Source organism: Mandrillus leucophaeus, unplaced genomic scaffold (assembly GCF_000951045.1).
Source record: "Mandrillus leucophaeus isolate KB7577 unplaced genomic scaffold, Mleu.le_1.0 Scaffold40, whole genome shotgun sequence".
NCBI lineage: Eukaryota > Metazoa > Chordata > Mammalia > Primates > Cercopithecidae > Mandrillus > Mandrillus leucophaeus.
This window is the reverse complement of record NW_012104254.1, coordinates 6,590,026-6,609,600: the sequence shown is the minus strand read 5'-3', so window position 1 is coordinate 6,609,600 and position 19,575 is coordinate 6,590,026. Positions and strand designations below refer to the sequence as shown.

General features: G+C 39.4%; 1 protein-coding gene across 2 annotated transcripts in view; it reads left to right on the top strand.

The window, feature by feature from the left end:
• The window catches only part of ITGA6 (integrin, alpha 6), a 40,201-nt gene extending 32,604 nt beyond the window's left edge, over positions 1–7,597 (top strand). For both annotated transcript variants that reach the window (XM_011991912.1, XM_011991911.1), the window contains 3 exons: positions 488–613; positions 4,263–4,392; positions 6,657–7,597. In XM_011991912.1, the coding sequence (XP_011847302.1) occupies positions 488–613; positions 4,263–4,370 (234 nt within the window). In that variant the 3' untranslated portion in view covers positions 4,371–4,392; positions 6,657–7,597. The remainder of the gene's footprint in view (positions 1–487; positions 614–4,262; positions 4,393–6,656) is intronic.
• The last annotated feature ends 11,978 nt before the right edge of the window (positions 7,598–19,575 follow it).

The window sequence follows — 19,575 nt, the reverse complement described above, 5'->3', positions numbered from 1 at the left end:
AAAAAAAAAAAAAAAAAAAAAAAACACAGGTATTATTCTTCTCAAGAAGATACTAGGTTAGATAGATGGAACAGATTGGCTGTTAGATCTGTTTAATTTGGTATCTTTTTGAGAGGAATTTCTTTAGATAGATCCACAGACTGGCTGTGTATTGATAATTGCTGCAACAGGATGATGAATACATAAGGGTTCATTATACAGTTGTTTTGATAACAAAATAATGTTTTTTAAAGATAAATTAACAAAAAGTAACCACTTTGTCAGAATACAACCCAGCATTTTCAAGATTCTGGGGAAAGATCTTCAAGCAATGTCTCTTGAAGCGATATTTTGTTAAGAGAAAGGATCTTGCATCAGAAAGTCATCTCATCCATTTACAGGCTGCATTGTCCAAAATATAATTCAAAAGCAGAATTAGAACCATAAACTCCTGCTGTGAACTCTTGCCGCTGTGTGTAGTAATGCTGCTTTCTTTTCTGCCCTATAGGTTCGTGTGACTGTGTTTCCCTCAAAGACTGTAGCTCAGTATTCAGGAGTACCTTGGTGGATCATCCTAGTGGCTATTCTTGCTGGGATTTTGATGCTTGCTTTATTAGTGTTTATACTATGGAAGGTAAGTCATATCTGGCATTTGAATTTCATAACAAACTTTATTTCATGTTTGAACAAATGGGAATCAGCACTGGTAGTATGTTTTCTTTTTCATTGCTTCCTTTTTTCTAACATTATGAAACTCTTTTGACATAGCAAATTTGAGGAAAATTTTTCCATGAACACCTGTATATTTACCGATTATTTTGTATTTAAAGTTATTATTTGTACATAATGTTTCTTAAATGAATGTTGGTGTCTCTCACACATAATTTAGCATGTTTAGCAAATAACAAATTTAGATTTTATTACTTTAGCATTTTCTTCACCTAAGATTGAAGCCTGGATCTAAGCCAAATTGTTAGGGTGTCGTAATAATCTGAATCTGTATCCCTGCTAATTTCAGTTTCTGTGAAGAATGTTCATAGCAGCCATTGGAGTTGGTTATGCTTACAGCTAGATTTGGAGTAGAAAAGTATGACATGAATGAATAACTCTATCTCAAGGGGGGGTCATTATAGCATGTATCAAACATAAGGAAGGTCTAGGTTTGATATGATTTTCCTCATTAGAATTTGGCCCTTTGACTGTAAATAAAATGTAATATCTTCCCCTGATTCTACCAGTGAAGAATCTACATTATGAAAAACTGCATATGAGATGGATACAAACTCTTAATGCCCAAAGATTACAACTTAAAAATTTTAAATTATTCCCAGTGAGTGATAGAGGCTTATAGTCCCTTATCTGCAATTCCATAAAGCTCTGAAACCTTGAGGTGTATAATGACTTTTATTTGGCAATAAAACCTGACATGATGTAAAGAGAGGCTACTTCAAAGTCTTTATCCTTTATGATTAATTTCACTGCAGGAATATTAACATTTTGATTATAGCAGCATTAGGTATGCAGTGCATTACTCTTTTTAAAGGACAAAAATTTTGGATTCTCAAACATGTCTGGTCTGGAGGGTTCTGTATGAACCAGCAACCCCCTAGGATCAAACTATCCTTTTCTTTTCGCTGGATCCAAAAATATAATACATAAGGGTTCAAAATAGTCTTGCAAATATTGAGCATCTGTTTTTGCTTTTTTTTCCCCAACTGACTTTTGCCAATTTGAGATAATTTTCTGATGTCTTCTAGACATGGGATTGAAGCTTGGTATCTGCTCATGACAAAACTCCTCCTGGTAGGGAGTTTCAGCCAGTTTTACCTCTAATGTTTACCTCGGGCAGTAGGTTCCTCTGGCAAACATAGCCAGTCAATATAAAAATTTTTTTCAAGGAGATGCCTTGAAGAAAAAAAAAATTTTTTTTGAGGCAAGGTCTCACTCTGTCACCCAGGCTGGATTGCAGTGGCATGATCATGGCTCACTGCAGCCTTGACCTCCTGGGCTCAAGCATTCCTCCCACCTCGGCCTCCTGAGTAGCTGGGACTACATGCCACCACATCTAGCAAGTTTTAAAATTTTTTTTGTAAAGATAAGGCCTTGCTGTGTTGCCCAGGCTGGTCTTCAACTCCTGGGCTCAAGCAATCCTCCTGCCTTGGCCTTCCAAATTGTTGTAATTACAGATGTGAGCCATTGCACCTGGCCTTGAAAAGTATTTTGATATTAAAAGCTGAAGTTGGGGTTTGTTATTTGAGGATGATATTGTGTTTTCTGGAAGAGGTCACAGGATGGTCTTTTTCAGAGCATTGGCAGCCTTTAATGAGGGTGAGACAGCAGTGGATTTAAAGTTAAGAAACCTAAGCTGTATATGATCTTGGTCGAATCATTCCATCTCCCTGGGGCCTCTGTTTTGCCTCGTCTGTTAAATAAATTGATTAGATTAGATGATTTCATTATTTTGGGAGTTTTTATTTTGTTTTTGTTTTTTGAAGCTCTGAAGTATCCAGGCTGTCAAGGGGACTCTAAATTACAGACAACTTACACAACCCCACATGAGAAGCATTTTTATTACTTTATACTTCTATTCAACTGAATTATTTAGTATGTTAAAGTCATAGGATTTTAGGGTCAGAACTACAGTTCAATGGCCCTTAAATTGGATTTTGTATATCCATGTAGAGGGCAAAGCTAAACTTAGACAGATGGAGATCCCTACTTCAACCACAGTAGTTCAGATTGTATCCATTTTAAATATCAGGATTCTGTACAGGATTTTGTTTGCAGAAAAAAAAATAAAGGTCCCTTGGGCTGGTCTAAACACCTTCATTTTGCTAACAAAGATGCTCATGACCAAGGATATTAAGAATGTTGCCAACTGGGCACAGTGGCTCACGCCTGAAATCCCAGCACTTTGAGAGGCCATGGCGGGCGGATCACGAGGTCAGGAGATTGAGACCATCCTGGCTAACACGGTGATACCCCATCTTTACTAAATATACAAAAAATTAGCCGGGCCTGGTGGCGGGTGCCTGTAGTCCCAGCTACTGAGGAGGTTGAGGCAGGAGCATGATGTGAACCCAACCCAGGAGGCGGTGCTTGCAGTGAGCTGAGATCATGCCATTGCTCTCCAGCCTGGGCAACAGAGCGAGACTCCGTCTCCAAAAAAAAGAATGTTGCCAATGGAGGCAGGACCAGGCCTTTTGGTTCCTGGTTCATTCTTCCCACCCTGTTTACTAGCACATATTATTGAAAGCTGCCCAACAAAACTCTATACTGATGGAAATGTTCTGGAGTTGCAGCATCCAATATGGTAGCCGTTAGTCATGTGTGGCTGTTAAGCACGTGGAATATGGCTGGTTCAATTGAGGCATAGAGTTTTAAATGTAATTTAAATTAATTTCAATCTGAATAGCCTCATGGAGCCAGCAGCTCCCATATATTGTACAAAGTGAATCTAGGCTTTTACCTTCATGAGTTGCTGGACTAGGAAGCAGTTTTTCAGGAGATTTTATTTGACCAGGTTAAATTTTATAAAAGACAGTTCCATGGCCTTATGAACTAGATAAAATAGGAAAAGTTCTCTATCACTGAATGAAGGAAATTATAGTAGAAAGTGGAATTATACTTTTATACTCATTTAGAGTGACTTAACTTGAGGAGCATGGGGTCCCTACCATTTAAGGGTTATATGGTGCTCAGAGTTTGGGAAAATGACAGCAATCATTCTTTCATGATGGTGTATTCGAATTTGTATTGTGATTCACCCCACAGATCCAAAGGCCTCAAGTAAATGGCATTTGTTCCATAAAATTTACTGTAAAAGGCAGAAAAATAACCACAGTATATCTATATTTTATTTGGATTTGTGCTAACTTTTACTTAGAGAATTTATTTTCTAACCTTTGTCTCAAACTGCCAAAGACAGTCTTTTGCCTCTTTTGGAGTTCATATTCTCCTGCAGGAAGAAACTACCCAAAGCTACAGTCAGCAGTGTATACATGTTTTCCCTATTAGAATGATTTTTGTCCTCAGGATTTCTGTCACAAAGGGAAAAAAAATCAATGAGCTGGCTAGTGTCATCCATATAAATATTTGACCAGAGATGTATGGTGAAGGGTGTATTGGATGTGACAATGAAACAATGCAGTGGCTGTTCACTGTTGGTTGACTGAAAGTGGTCTGTTTATAAACAAGCCACAAGTAGCAGATTAAAATCTGAGATGTTCTGTTGTTTAGTTCTTAAAACTGTAAAATTGACTAAATACCTTGCTTCCTTGTAGTGTGGTTTCTTCAAGAGAAATAAGAAAGATCATTATGATGCCACATATCACAAGGCTGAGATCCATGCTCAGCCATCTGATAAAGAGAGGCTTACTTCTGATGCATAGTATTGATCTACTTCTGTAATTGGTAATTGATCAATGTTTTTTAATTGCTAGCTGTGGGACCCGCTATGGTTGTGGTAGCTAACTTTAAGAACAACAGCTTGCTGTGTGTGTCCCATTAACAGATGTTTCCAAATGTTCACACTGGCTTGCCTTGCTTGGATTTGTTTTATTTCACTTGAAAGCTCCTTTTTTTTTTTAAATGCACAAAGAATTTTTCGTTGCAGGTGAGTTATTTTATGTTGTTGTTAAACATTACCCACAGCAATGAAGAAAATTGCAATCTTTGTACATACACACACGAGGCTTTTAGCCCTCCATAGTAGCCCAGTTTGCCCGGTGTTATTAATTCGGTATGTAGCATCCTACTAGGGAATTCAAAGATGCATAAGAAATTGCTCCAGATTTCTTGTTCATTTTGGAATTTCCCACAGATAGAAGCTGTGTCGACTGCCTAATTAACCTGTTGCATGTTGGAAATGTGTTTCTTTTGGTTGAGGCTTCCTCACTGTCATCCTTTCGTTTTCTTTGCTATAAAGTGATGGGGAAGGCTTGGAATGCTTTTTACTGTGGCTCAGGAATCGTTTTCTGCTAGCTAAGCATGCAGCTTCCATTTCCTGCGTATCTCCTACAGGTCAAAGACCATTACAACAAACTATGGTTATCAGCATGACGGGCTTTATGGCCAACTTCAGAAGATGATCCTCTACCAAAGTTACCTTCTATCTACCAAATTCTAGTACAAAAAAATGCCCTGAAAAGTTTTTATTGTAATATGTTGTGATGGAGTTTGACCATATTTCATGTATCCAGACATTTTATTCAACCTTGGGTCTCATTGATTTTAAATTCAAGTTTCTCTTATTTGTAAATCTATGGAAATAGGAATTGCTGGTGATTCCTTTCACCATTTATGTGGGCATAAATCTGAGATGTTCTGTTGTTTAATTCGTATACACAAGACTGTAAAATTCTTGTGTATAAAATTTTACACAAAATTTTATAGGACAGAATTACTCCTGTAATCCTTTCCATGGCACTATCACAGTGAATCACAACATTGCCATTTCAGCTTAACAGATCACCTTTAATTTCCCTCTTTGTTTAAATGGGGTAGGCAGCAGTCATATTTTGTAACAGATAGGTACTTTGGCTTTTTTTTTTTTTTTTTTGCACAGAATAATAAATAAATCCATGTAGAAATGACCTGGAACAAAACATCTTGGTCCATTTTGCCTACTGATTTAGTGATAACTATGCATATAATTTTATCTTGCTCCATGGCATTTTTATAACATCATTCAGCGTAAATGTCCTGTTACTGTTGATGTCACATAATAAACACATTAATCAACCATTCTATTAATAACTATTCCTCATTCTTCAAAACTGCATTTTAGTCAAACACACCTTTTTTGAAAGTAAATATATTTCATTAAATGTTTTCATTTCATGAAAAGTAATATATTTCATTAAAAATTTAATCTCAATTTTTTTCAGATATATTCAGTAAAAATATACTTTGGATCAGATTGAATATTAAATGATATATATACACACATATACACATTAACAATTTAAAGAAGAAAAATTAGGGAGTGCTCTGAAATTCAGTGTAGTGATACACTTCTCAAGTCCTATGCAGCATATGATTTTTATTGTAGGAACAGTCACTATGTGATTTATTAATGAAATAGCTTAATTAGAAGCACAATAGCAAATCCAGGCAACATAAATTACATCCTAGCTAATGAGAGGAGTGATACGTGTACTAGAGCCTCAGAGGAGAGAAAAAGATTATTAAATTGACCTGCTGGAACTCTGGCATATTCAAATAATAATTAGTAAAATACTTGTGACATGATTTGCATTTTATTAGTGGGAGAGGGGCATGAAATAATATTTGGTTTATGCCTTTTAAAAATTCTTAAAATGATATTCTAATCTGATAATTAGATCTTTTACATATAGTGATTATTTTAAAATATGGAAGCACTGTTTTCATAGTCTTAAATTGTTAGTAAAGAGGTAGCCTACATTTTGTTATAAAATGTAAAGAGAAGATGAAAATGGACTTTTCTTCCAGTTTTACAGTTGTTCTCTTCCGTTGATCCCCACTGGCTGTTCTTTCATTTTAACCTCTTAGTTCTTTCTTAAAAGAAAACCATGTCTTGTTCCCCGTAGTCCAGAGGTAGACATAGCTGAACAGAAAGCTTAGACATTCCCATTTAGTGCACTTGCTTCTTTGTGAGATTAATTGGTTTCTCTTTCTCTTTCCCTCTTCTCCAGTGTGGATTCTTCAAACGCTCTAGGTACGATGACAGTGTTCCCCGATACCATGCTGTAAGGATCCGGAAAGAAGAGCGAGAGATCAAAGATGAAAAGTATATTGATAACCTTGAAAAAAAACAGTGGATCACAAAGTGGAACGAAAATGAAAGCTACTCATAGTGGGGGGCCTAAAAAAAAAAAAAGCTTCACAGTACCCAAACTGCTTTTTCCAACTCAGAAATTCAATTTGGATTTAAAAGCCTGCTCAATCCCTGAGGACTGATTTCAGAGTGACTACACACAGTACGAACCTACAGTTTTAACTGTGGATATTGTTACGTAGCCTAAGGCTCCTGTTTTGCACAGCCAAATTTACAACTGTTGAAATGGATTTTTCTTTAACTGCCTTAATTTAACTTTCTGGGTTGCCTTTGTTTTTGGCATGGCTGACTTACATGTGTTGGGGAAGGGCCTGCCTAGTTGCACTCGGGTGACATCCTCCCGATAGTGCAGGTGAGTGTAGGTGCCTCCTCAGCTACACTAACAGAGTGGCCGTCCTAACCTTGGGACTGCTGCGCAGACATCCATCACGTTAGCTGTCACACATCACAAGACTATGCCATTGGGGTAGTTGTGTTTCAATGGAAAGTGCTGTCTTAAACTAAATGTGCAATAGAAGGTGATGTTGCCATCCTGCCATCTTTTCCCATTTCCTAGCTGTGTGAATACCTGCTCACGTCAAATGCATACAGGTTTCATTCTCCCGTTCACTAAAACACACAGGTGCAACAGACTTGAATGCTAGTTATACTTATTTGTATATGGTATTTATTTTTTCTTTACAAACCATTTTGTTATTGACTAACAGGCCAAAGAGTCTCCAGTTTACCCTTCAGGTTGGTTTAAATCAATCAGCATTAGAGTATAGGAGGTCATCACGTTGACCTAAATTATTTACTACAAAAAGAAAATCTTTATAAATGTACCAGAGTTGTTTTAATAACTTATCTATAAATTATAACCTCTCCTTCATGACAACCTCCACCCCACAACCCAAAAGGTTTAAGAAACAGAATTATAACTGTAAAGATGTTTAATTATTTCAGGCATTGGATATTTTTTAGTTTAGAAGCCTGCGTAATGTTTCTGGATTTCATATTGTAACATTCAGGAATTCTTGGAGAAAATGGGTTTATTCACTGAACTCTAGTGCAGTACTGCTGCAAATACTGTATGTTCAGGACTTGAAAGAAATGGTGAATGCCTATGGTGGATCCAAACCGATCCAGTATAAGACTACTGAATCTGCTACCAAAACAGTGATTCCAGTCAGAGCATCGTGGCTTTTACATTGTTAAATGTTATTGGAACCATTTAATCAGTGAGTCGATATTCCATTTTTTATTTTGTTTCCTCCCCTATCTATAATCCCAAAATTACTTTGGGACTAATTTAACCAGAACTTTGAATTGTGTTTTTAATTGTAAAAATGGCAGGGGGTGGAATTATCACTCTATACATTCAATAGAGATTGAATTGGATATGAAACCTGATTTTTTTTTTTTAATTACCATGCTTCACAATGTTAAGTTATATGGGGAGCAACGGCAAACAGGTGCTAATTTGTTTTGGATATAGTATAAACAGTGTCTGTCTTTTGAAAGAACAGAACACAGTTGTAGTGCCACTGTTTTGGGGGGCTTTTTTCTTTTCAGAAATCTTAAACCTTAAGAAACTAAGGACGTTGTTTTGGTTATACTTTGGAATTCTTATTCACAAAATATATTTTGTTTACAAAAATGTCTGTAAATAAAGTCTCAGTTTCTTGCTTGGGGAACTTGTGTCCCTAATGTGTTTAGATTGCTAAGGAGCTGATATTTTGACAGTTTTTAGACCTGTGTTATTTTAAAAAAAAGTCCCAAAAAGGGTGTTGGGAGGGTGGTTCAACAAAGAAACAAAGATGTTACGGTGTTCAAATTTATAGTTGTTAAAAATGTCATCTCAAGTCAAGTCACTGGTCTGTTTGCATTTGATACATTTTTATACTAACTAGCATTGTAAAATTATTTCATGATTAGAAATTACCTGTGGATATTTGTATAAAAGTGTGAAATAAATTTTTTATAAAAGTGTTCATTGTTTCATAACAAGCATTGTATATGTGAAGCAAACTCTAAAATTATAAATGACAACCCAAATTGTCTATTTCATCAAACCAAAGTTCAGTGTTTTTATTTTTGGTGTCTCATGTAATCTCAGATCAGCCAAAGATATTAATGCCAAAGCAATGGGACTGAGGGTTTTTTCTTTTCACTGTTTAGTTGATCCTCAAGTCTTTAATTTTCCTTACGATTAAAAGAAACCTACAGGTATTTAACAACCTACAAATTGGGAGTTGTCTTTGGATTGAACGTTCCACTTCACTGCCTGTCCTTGTAAGGATAGGGAATTACTTAGCAATGATAACCTGGCATTAAAGTTCTGATGGCTAAGCTGCTTCCTTCTTAGAACACGTTTTGGATGTGGGAGCCAGGCTAGCTGTGACATGTGTCATATTAATCACCAAGACTGGTTTGGCAGAATCAACTAGTCAGAAAATATTTTCTTTAGCAAAAGATCCTAGATTTGCGTTTTATGAAACTTCTCTAGCTGGATTATCACAACCTAATACAAGAAAATAATATATATATATGTGTATATATATGTGTGTGTGTATATGTGTGTGTGTGTGTGTGTGTGTGTATATATATATATAATGCCTAGACAATCAATATAGCATGCCCTGGCCTGAATAAATGTCCAAGATATTAGGTAATAGCTTTCTACTATACTTGGCATTACATAAAATTTTGGCCCTCTTGTTTCTTTGAAGATCAAGTGTTACCACCCAAAGAAACGTGATTGGCACTTCTTAATGATTTGGGCCGGTGGCTGTGAACCTTTTTAGCCTCAGTTCACATATTGGATATACCCAGATGAAATCACTACAATAATATGTAATCATCATAACCTCATAGAGCCTATCAGTAGCTGTGGTTTGACTAGGGCTATGGCATAAATGACAGACTGTAAGTCACGGCCCATCCAGTCATAGTGCCTGTGATTCCAGCACTTCCCCTCCCTCTCAAAAAATACAGGAACGTCTACCAGCAATTGTATTATTACAGGGTTATCCTTGGATCTATTTGGATTCACAGAGGAATCATTGTAAACACTGATACTTCATTATTGATTGCAAATTAGTTGCTGCAAATTCAGTGTGTCATGCATAGTTACGGTTTATGCTTTTCCCTGGTGGCTGAGAATATTCTAGCATGTGGTGTTGACATAAATGGGGAATGCTTTAAAGATTGTCCAGACTGCCAGCTGTGGTGGCTCATGCCTGTAATCCCAGCACTCTGGGAGGCTGAGGTTCCTTGAGACCACAAGTTGAGACCAGCTTGGACAACATGGCAAGACCCCCATCTCTACGAGAAATTTAAAAATTAGCCGGGTATGGTGGTGTGCACCTGTAGTCCTTGCTACTTGGGAGGCTGTGGTGGGAAGATCACTTGAGCCTAGGAGTTTGAGGCTGCAGTGAGCTATGATTGTGCCACTGCACTCTGGCCTGGGCAACAGAATGAGAACCTATCTCTAAAAAAATTGTCCAAACCAGGGAAGTAAGGATAAGATCAAGCCTTCTACTCTAAATGAAACATCTTAATGAGAAACTGGTCTCTAGTACACTATCCCACAAAAGGACAATGTGGGAAGACAAACTGGGATTGAAAGACTTGTTTTCAAGGAGGGAAAGAGATGGTCAGTGGTTGGGTTCCACATAAGTACATCCACAGGGCTGCGAAAACAGAAATGTGGAAGAGTTGTTTGATCAACTTGGGTAGCATAAAGTAAGTGATTACAGGCAGTTCCTCAAGACCAAAGGACAGGGTCCGACCACTTGGAATGAGGAAAAGGTGAGGGTCGAAGAGGTGAAGAAAATTAACTTCAGAATGATTTCAAAAGAGTGGTTATTGCATGCTAGTGGGCATCTGTTCTTTCCGTAGTTTCTGATTACAGTTAGTAGCCAATAAGTGCTTTTTCTCTCCTGTACCTTAAACCGGTTTTGCCAGCTCCAAAAGGCATCTCATCCAGCTGTTGGAAGGTGGGAGAGCTGTACACTAGGAGCTGAGGCCAGGTCTATGGAGGTGCTACCAACAGACCTCATCTAGGAGGAAAATCATGACGGGATTCATAGCCAAATCCTCTTGACTCAGGGTAAATGAACTGTAAAACACAAGCCAGAGGAAGGAAACTGATGTGGTCCAGTGCAAGGGTGGACCAGACACCACAAAGGGCAAAACTAACCAGTAATGGTTGATGATTACACCGGAGTTGAGGGAATCAAGTGGTCAAGTGCAATTTTTGTAGCAGTCAGCAAAGTGTAAGTGCCTCAATCTTCTCTTCCCCTGTAGCCATCTCCCAGTTATGCTGCCTGTGCTGGCGTCATGGAAACAGTTCCACGCTAGGAGAGGTCAGATAAATTTCTTACTCTTCAGCCTTCTAGGACATGTGCCAAAAATCTCAAGAAACTACAGGGTCAGAATGTGCTACCTTTGTTATCTCAAAAACCAGCAATTAAGTTTTCAGTTCAACAACCAGTAAGTGGATTTAAGTGAGTGTTCTGTTAAGATTCTGTCATTGTGAGAGGGATGTGATTTAATCATTATTTTCCAGTTGGAAGTAAACAGATAAACAGTTTACGGATGTTAAATTAGGCTCTGGGGATATACATAAGACACTGGCTCTGACCTTTTATAGGAAGCTTATAATCTAAAACTACAGATGGTATTGACAAGCATAAGTGAATTCACTTTTTATAGGTAGCAGAATTTAAAACCTTGAGTTAATATATCAATGATTGACACATAAATTCAATACCTGGCTGGGCGTGGTGGCTCACGTCTGTAATCCTAGCACTTTGGGAGGCCAAGGCAGGCAGATCACATGAGGTCAGGAGTTCAAGACCAGCCTGACTGATATCGTGAAACCCGTTTCTACTAAATACAAAAAATTAGCCGGGTGTGGTGGTGGCACATGCCTCTAATCCCAGCTACTTGGGACGCTGAGGCAGGAGAATCACTTGAACTGGGAGGCAGAGGTTGCAGTGAGCCAAGATTGTGCCACTGCACTCCAGCCTGGGCAACAAGAGCAAAACTCTGTCTCAAAAAAAAAGAAAAAGTCAATACCTGACGCTTTGTGGGTGGAACTTGCCCCTAGAACAACCCCATTCCCAGAAAATTTAGAGTCCTTCTCAACCAGGTCTACACATTTACATCACCAAAGAAATACATATTTCTTAAAATCCTGATGGCTAGACAATCTGCCACACTGAGTACATGAGAATCTGAGTGCGACACCCAGGAATTAGCACTGCTTAAAGCTCCCCAGCTGACCTGTAAAGTGCAGCCAGGATTGAGAACTGCTTTAGAGATTATTGGATGTTGTGAATATTTATCAAAATAATATGCTCACTGTGTGAAATGCCTCATTCCTGTTTGTGGTACTTCTACTGCACCAGTAACAGGAGCTGAGAAGCTAGAGATGCATTTGCTATAGGCAGGGAGGCAGCTAAGCAGTGCATAAGGGCATAGCTCTGGAGCCATGTTGCAGGTGTGAATTAGCTTCACCTCTTAGAACATAACCTTGGGTGGGTTACTGATATCTCTGTGCCCAGTTTCTCGGCCTATGAAATAAGATTGGTTACACTACTCAGAGGTTCTTTTGTTTTGAAATGGAGTTTTACTCTTGTTGCCCAGACTGGAGTGCAATGGCGTGATCTTGGCTCAGTGTAACCTCTGCCTTCTGGGTTCAAGTGATTCTCCTGTATCAGCCTCCCGAATAACTGGGATTATAGGCGCCTGCCACCATGTGTGGCTAATTTTTTGTGTTTTTAGTAGAGATGGGGTTTTGCCACGTTGGCCAGGCTGGTCTCGAACTCCTGACCTCAGGTGATCCCCCCCTGTTTGGTATCCCAAAGTGCTGGGATTACAGGTGTGAGCCACTGCACCCAGCCCAGAGGTTCTTGTAAAGAGGAAACTGGACCATCTGGAAGTGCTTATTAAATGTTAGTTACTTTTATATTTACCCTTGTTTATTATATAGAACTATAAAATGTTAAAATGGGAAGGAAGCATAGAAATCTAGTTTTACTTCCTCATTTCACAGATGGGGAGATAGTTTATTTTTATTGTCACAGGAACCTTTTGTCTCCTCATTCTTCAGTGTCTACCAACTTAAGTCTTATTAGTGGGTGTTAAAACTACAAAAAAAAAAAAAGGTGAACTAACTCTTTAAAGTCCTTATTAACATAGATCATTTTGAATGACAAGAATGACCTTATTTCTATGTTAAATTCTGTTTCTGCCCTTAATACAGTGACCATAATGCTGTATTTGGTTGGGGTCAGAAAGACGACATGTTAAGATAATGAAAAAAGCATCTTGAAATTGCTAGGTACTGATTCTTTGTGTTGTTTTCTCCCCAACATGAAAGAGTGTGAAAAGACAGATTCTCTCTGTGAACCTTTTCTCAGAGTTCTTTATACACCATTGATTTCTTTGGTTTCCTTTAGTGGGAAGGCAAGCCGCAGTTTTACTCCTTATTACCTTTACTGCTGTGCAGAAGAGGAAATGCTCACAGAGCTCATCTTGCACCTCAGTTACACCATGTGTGTTAAGACCAGAATTCGTTACTCGAAGAACAGATTTGAAAACTCCTGCCTCCCACATGTCACAATAATGCATGGACTGAAAGACTATGTAAAGGCAAAAAACATATATATACATGCATTCTTCCCTAGGAAGACTGGGGGACCACCTGATGCCAAGGTGTCCTCAAATTGCTGATGGAACTGAAGTTCTGGGGTTCCTACCTAACTGAGGAAGTCACTGGTGGTCAGGAAATCTCAATTAGAGAAGTTAAGTGCAGTCTTTCTCAAAATTTAACATGCCTAAGACTCACCTGAAGATCTTGTTAAGATTCAGGTTCTGATTTAAACAGTCTGGGAAAGAGCCTGAGCGTCTACATTTCTAACAAGCTCCAGGTGCTACATACAATACTACTGATCTATGGATTACTCTTTGGGTATCAAGGGTCTCTAGAGTCAGTCTTTATTCAAGTCCCTACTGTGTCACTTTTTACTGTATGACCTGGGCAAGTTTAAATGCCTGATGCTTTAATTCCTTCACCTGTAAAATGGTGTAAGTAAGATTATAACCTAGGCTGCCAAGGAATATACACCAACTTATATACCTCTCCACAACTTCCAAATCCCTAACATGCTCAAATGTGTGAATAAAGACTGACTGGGGTGCAGTTAAGTCTTTGGTTTATGTAAATATATAGCTTTCACTGTCTTGACAGGATAGCTGACGTTTATTGTAGGCTCCTCTTATAGGCCATACTTTTAAGATTCCTGCCCTGTGGGAATTAAAATCCCATGACAGTGAATAGCATTACAACGGAATGGGAAACAATGTGCCAGTTCTAGTAGCTGACCCATAGAAGCAGTAACATGTTGATCTGGTTATAAAGACTTCTCTAAATCAGTAACAAAACAAAAACATTGAAAAGGTTCAGGCTGACTCAAAGAGAAGCTTTTGCAATTTGACATTTCCTTTCTCAAGCAGCAATTATTCAGTGTTTCTTTGCCTGTGCCCACCACGAACAACCCAAGTACTCATGCCAGAAAACAAACACACAAAAATTAATAAAACTCCTAAGCCACTGTGATACGTGTCTGTGGAACGGCTGGCTCTATTCCACACTTTTTCTAGTTGGAAGGGCTGAGGGGCTAAAAATACCTTCCCAGACTCCCTTGCAGCTAGGGTTGTACATATGAATTAATTTATTTAGAGACAGGGTCTCACTTAGTAGCCCAGGCTGGAGTGTAGTGGTGCAACCTTGGCTCACTGCAACCTCCGCCTCCTGAGTTCTAGTGATTCTCTCACCTCAGCCTCCCAAGTGGCAAGTAGCTGCAATTACAGGCACCCAGCACCCCGCACGGCCATCTTTGTATTTTTAGTAGAGATGGGAGTTTCAGCATGTTGGCCAAGCTGGTCTCAAAGTCCTGACCTCAAGTGATCTGCCTGCCATAGCCTCCCAAAGTGCTGGGATTACAACAGTGAGCCACTGCACCCGGCTGAAATAAATTTAATTCTATGACTTGCATACCTGTTCACTTGAGATCTGAAAGATGGACTCATGGTGGCTGTTTCTCCTAGCAAGCATGGCATGGAGCCCCACAATTCAATGGTGAGTGTCTTCCGGCTTTCTGAGCCATCATCAGAGAAGGATTGTGACCTCTTGATTCCGTTTTCCTGACCTTGGATTACAACTTTCAAGTATCTGCCTTCAATCCTATTTTGAAAAATAAAAATGAAATCCTAAGCCCCCCAACCAAATAAATGGACCCCCCTCTTTCCCATAGGGACCCCAGAGTAATTTTGAAAACCCTCTGAGTTTAAGGGATGCTGCATCTCCCTTTTGTGGTTTTGACACAACTGACCAGCATTCCTTCTTGATAAGAGACCACTGAAGTAGCTCTGGCTAGTCTACATGTGACTCATGAAGGGGCATGAAGCTCCACTGCATATGTGTACATTTCTCCTTTTGTAAATATTCATGATTCTTATTGCTGGCCACTCTGTTCAGCATAGACTACTGTTCCCTTTGCCCCTCCCTCAAAGTATCTGTTTCTAGCTCCTGACCAGAGGCTATCCTTCCCAGTGTCAGAATGGTCACCCTGCCAGCTGCAAGCTTTTATGAAAAATAAAGCTCTCCTTTCCAAATTTATAAGCTTTGTAACCAACCAATGGGTTCTTGCCTACTGCCCAGATAGAGCCCAATTTATCAAGACAGGGGATTACAATAGAGAAAGAGTTTAATGCATGCCTGTGGGGATTCAATCAGGATAGTAGGGAAAGATGCATAAGCTCTCTCGAAAGAGAGATGGCAAACCTTCTTGGAAGGCCTGGGAGAGATGCATAAGCTCCAGTAATAAACTTGGCTGAAGGTAGCCTTGTCCCCCTTAAGTAAATTAAAGTTGAAACAAAGGAATGTGGGGAGTTTATCTAACTACCTTGTTTATTCATGCAGTCCTAAGACTAACCTTTGATTTACCATGGGTGCTTAACTCCTTTCTACTCAGGAGGTCCACAATGTCAATTACCCTTCAGTGGTGTTTACTCATGACCTTTGTCAATTTACTGAATAAATGCAAGTCTGGCTGACTGATTGATCAAGGACGCAGTTGCAACTGTTTACAGCACTCTGCTTGGAATCTGTAAGCAGCCTGTATGCTCAGCTGGACTGGCAAAGCAGAATATCTGTGTGTCAGTGTACTTTATTCATCCGTTGTTGGGTCTGATGCCCCGTGTGGGGATTCTGCGAAGGGAGCGTCGCGACGGACTCCCAGAAATGAAGGTGGAGAGGACGGCGTGGTCAAGTCAGTAAAACAGTGAGTCATTGGTGCCCGCTTGGGATTACCAAGTTTGGTGGGGGATTGTTCAGGCTGAGATTTCATCATGGGACAACAGTTATCAGTTCAATAGAGACAGTATATAAAAGTGTTGAAACAGTTACTTAAGGCTAGGGGAGCATCAGTTTTGTAGGCTTACTTAAGAGACCTAATGCAAACTGTTGTCTCACTTAATCCATGGTTCCCAGAAGGACCGCTAAATGTAGACGTCTGGGAAGAAGTGGGGAGAAATCTTAAACAATGTTATGCACAAAGGCAAAGCGTCCCAGGAACAGCTTTTAACGCTATGAGGTTTAATTAGAGCAGCCATGGTTCTGTTATACACGGAAGAGCCTAAAAAGGGGAAGGAGGAAGAACCATCTTATCGCCTCCTCTCCCCTCAGCCCTGATATCACCAGGCCAAAATAACAAAGAGGAAACAGAGGTTGTGCCTGAGCCACCTCCTCCAATAGATAAGAAAAAGAAAAAAAAAAAAAAAGCTGTGAAACCCTGTCTTAAGCAGGCAGCATTAAAAGGGGAGCTCTTAGCCTGCCCGGAAATGCAAAATCAGCAAGGCAATCAGGTACCTAAAGAGTTGTTTAAAAAAAAAAAAAAGCATTAGAGGCTAAAGCCAGGCGGTCAAGCGAGCAGTAAGCAGAAGGAGAGGCTCAGCAGCAAGGAAGTTCGCGAAACCAGAGCCAGCAAGTGCTCCTGGGAACTCTGTGCACACGGAGGCAGCGACAACAAAGAGCCAGGCCCAGCACTCCGAAGTTAGCCTGTTAGGGAGAGGCCAGGAAGCGCACGCGGGAAAGTCGGCCCAGCGGGCAATAGCCACCTGGCAGCAAGGGTAGGAAGTGTCACACGCGAAAAGCGGCCCAAGAAAAAGCAGCGCCTTTGCAAGCGCAAGGCAGCCGCCACCCCAGGACCCGCCTGCTCAGCTCTCCAGCTCTGCAGGCGGCCCATGGCAAAATTTCATGTGCTCCTTGTAGACGACAGACATCCCAAATTATAATTCTATGCTAAGATTTAAGTAAAATTTCAGAATTTGAAAAACCTCTTCTGATAATGCCCACTGTTACCTCTCTTTTACCCCTAAAGTGACTCTCTCCAAATCCAATTTAAGTAAAACAGTAACCTCTAAAGGGAGAGAAGTTACCAACGGCCCTTAGTTAAGGAGCAATTAAAGCAAACTTTACTCCAGAAAAAACAAAAAACAAAAAACTTCCTGATTACAAGGTTATTTATTTTATGGATAATATTCTACTAACAGCCCTTGGAATTGGCCCATTTTCGTCATTCCCAAAAAGTCTGGGAAATGAAGACTTTTGCATTACTTACATGCCATTAATGCTAATTTACAGCCTATGGGACCCCTTCAACAGGGCCACTCATCCCCCATGGCGATTCCTCAAGATTGACCTATAATCATTCTTGACTTAAAAGATTTTTATCAATTCCTCTAGCAGAACAGGACAGATAAAAATTTGCGTTTACAATACCAGCTATCAATAATGAAAAGCCAGCTTGTCAATTTCATTGGAAAGTGCTTCCTCCAGGAATGCTAAACAGTCCTACCATGTGTCAGTATCATGTAAATCAAGCTTTGCTCCCTAGTAGAAAAGAATTTCCTGATTGCAAGATTATTCATTTTATGGATGATATTCATGATATTCTACTAGCAGCCCGAACAGAGCCAATACTTTTAAATTTATATTCCTCTGTCGTAAAGAATTCAGAGCTAAGAGGTTAAATCATTGCACCTAAGAAAGTACAAATGTCCTCTCCTTGGAAATATCTTGGGTACATACTAACTTCCTGGTCAGTAAGACCTCAAAAGGTTAAATTAAATACTAGCAACTTATACGCCTTAAATGATTATCAGAAATTATTGGGTGATATTACCTAGCTCCACCCCACTTTGAGGATTCCTACTGATTAACTACAAAATCTGTTTTCTATCTTAAAGGACAATCCGGCCCTGGATTCTCCCAGATAGTTAACCCCTGCAGAAAAAAGGGAAACTGAGAAAATAGAGCACGCCATCTCTCAGAGGCAGCTAGATTGCATTGATCCATGGTATTCAATTCAGTTGTTTATTTTTCCCACCAAACACTCCCCTACAGGGTTAATAGGACAGATAACCCCAGGGCTATGCTTTCTAGAACGGGTTTTTTGCTCACATACCAGGACTAAAACACTATCTCCGTATATTCATCAATTCAGGCTCTAAATTATGCAATCAGTTGCTAGGTTATGACCCTGATGTCATCAGCATTCCTTTAAGCAAAAAGCAGTGCGAATCAGTATTGTCCTTATCGACAGATCTGCAAATAGTTTTCTCTGATTATATAGGACAAATAGAACACATGCTTCCTGCTGATAAACAACTTCATTTCTTATCTCATACGCAGGTAATATTACCCACAAAAATAGTTCACTCCCCCATACCTAATGCTCTAACAGTGTTCACTGATGGGTTTGGTAAACATGGAAAAGCGGCAGCCTTGTGGAGACTACACAATTCAATCACTCGATCTGGGTTTACTAGCAATCAGAGAGCTGACATTGGGGCTCTGATACTTCCATGGCCTTGGAAACTTTTTCCACTCAGCCCATAAATATTTTAAGTGACTCGGCTTACTCAGTATATTTGCTACAAAATCTTGAAACAGCTTTAATTAAGTCCACTCTGGAGCCAGCCCTGTGTGCTCTTTTTCTCTGACTTCAGCAATTGCTAGATCAGCATACACACCCTCTTTTTATTACACACATTCGAGCCCACAGCTCTCTGCCTGGCTCATTGGCTTATGGCAATGAACAAGCAGACCTTCAGGTTATGACATCACTGCTTGAGCAAGCCACCCAATCGCATCAATTTTTCCACCAAAATTACGGAAACTTATCTAAAGAATTTCAACATATACAAAGGCTGGCTAAACAAATTATCCTACAATGCCCAGATTGCCAGCTCACAGGCACATCCCCTCCTTCCACAAGTATTAACCCTAGAGGACTAGAACCTAACCAGTTATGACAAACAGATGTTACACACGTCCCTAACTTTGGAAAACTTAGATATGTACATGCATCTGTTGATACTAACACCCATCTAATTAGTGTACATGCGCTTCCTGGAGAGTCTACTCGGTATGTCATTAAACATCGTCTTTTAAGTTTTGCATTTATGGGATGGCCCACAAAAATTAAAATGGATAATGGTCCAGCTTATGCCAGCTCACAATTTCAACAATTTTGTCACATGTGGAATATCCAACATTCCACAGGGATCCCATATAACCCCCAAGGATACGCAATAGAACGTGCCCACTCTTAAAAGTATGCTCAAAAAAACAGGAAAGAAGGAGTATGGGTAAAAGACCCTGCAATACTATTGGCACACGCCTTATTTACCCTTAACTTTTTAAATTTAGATGACAAATT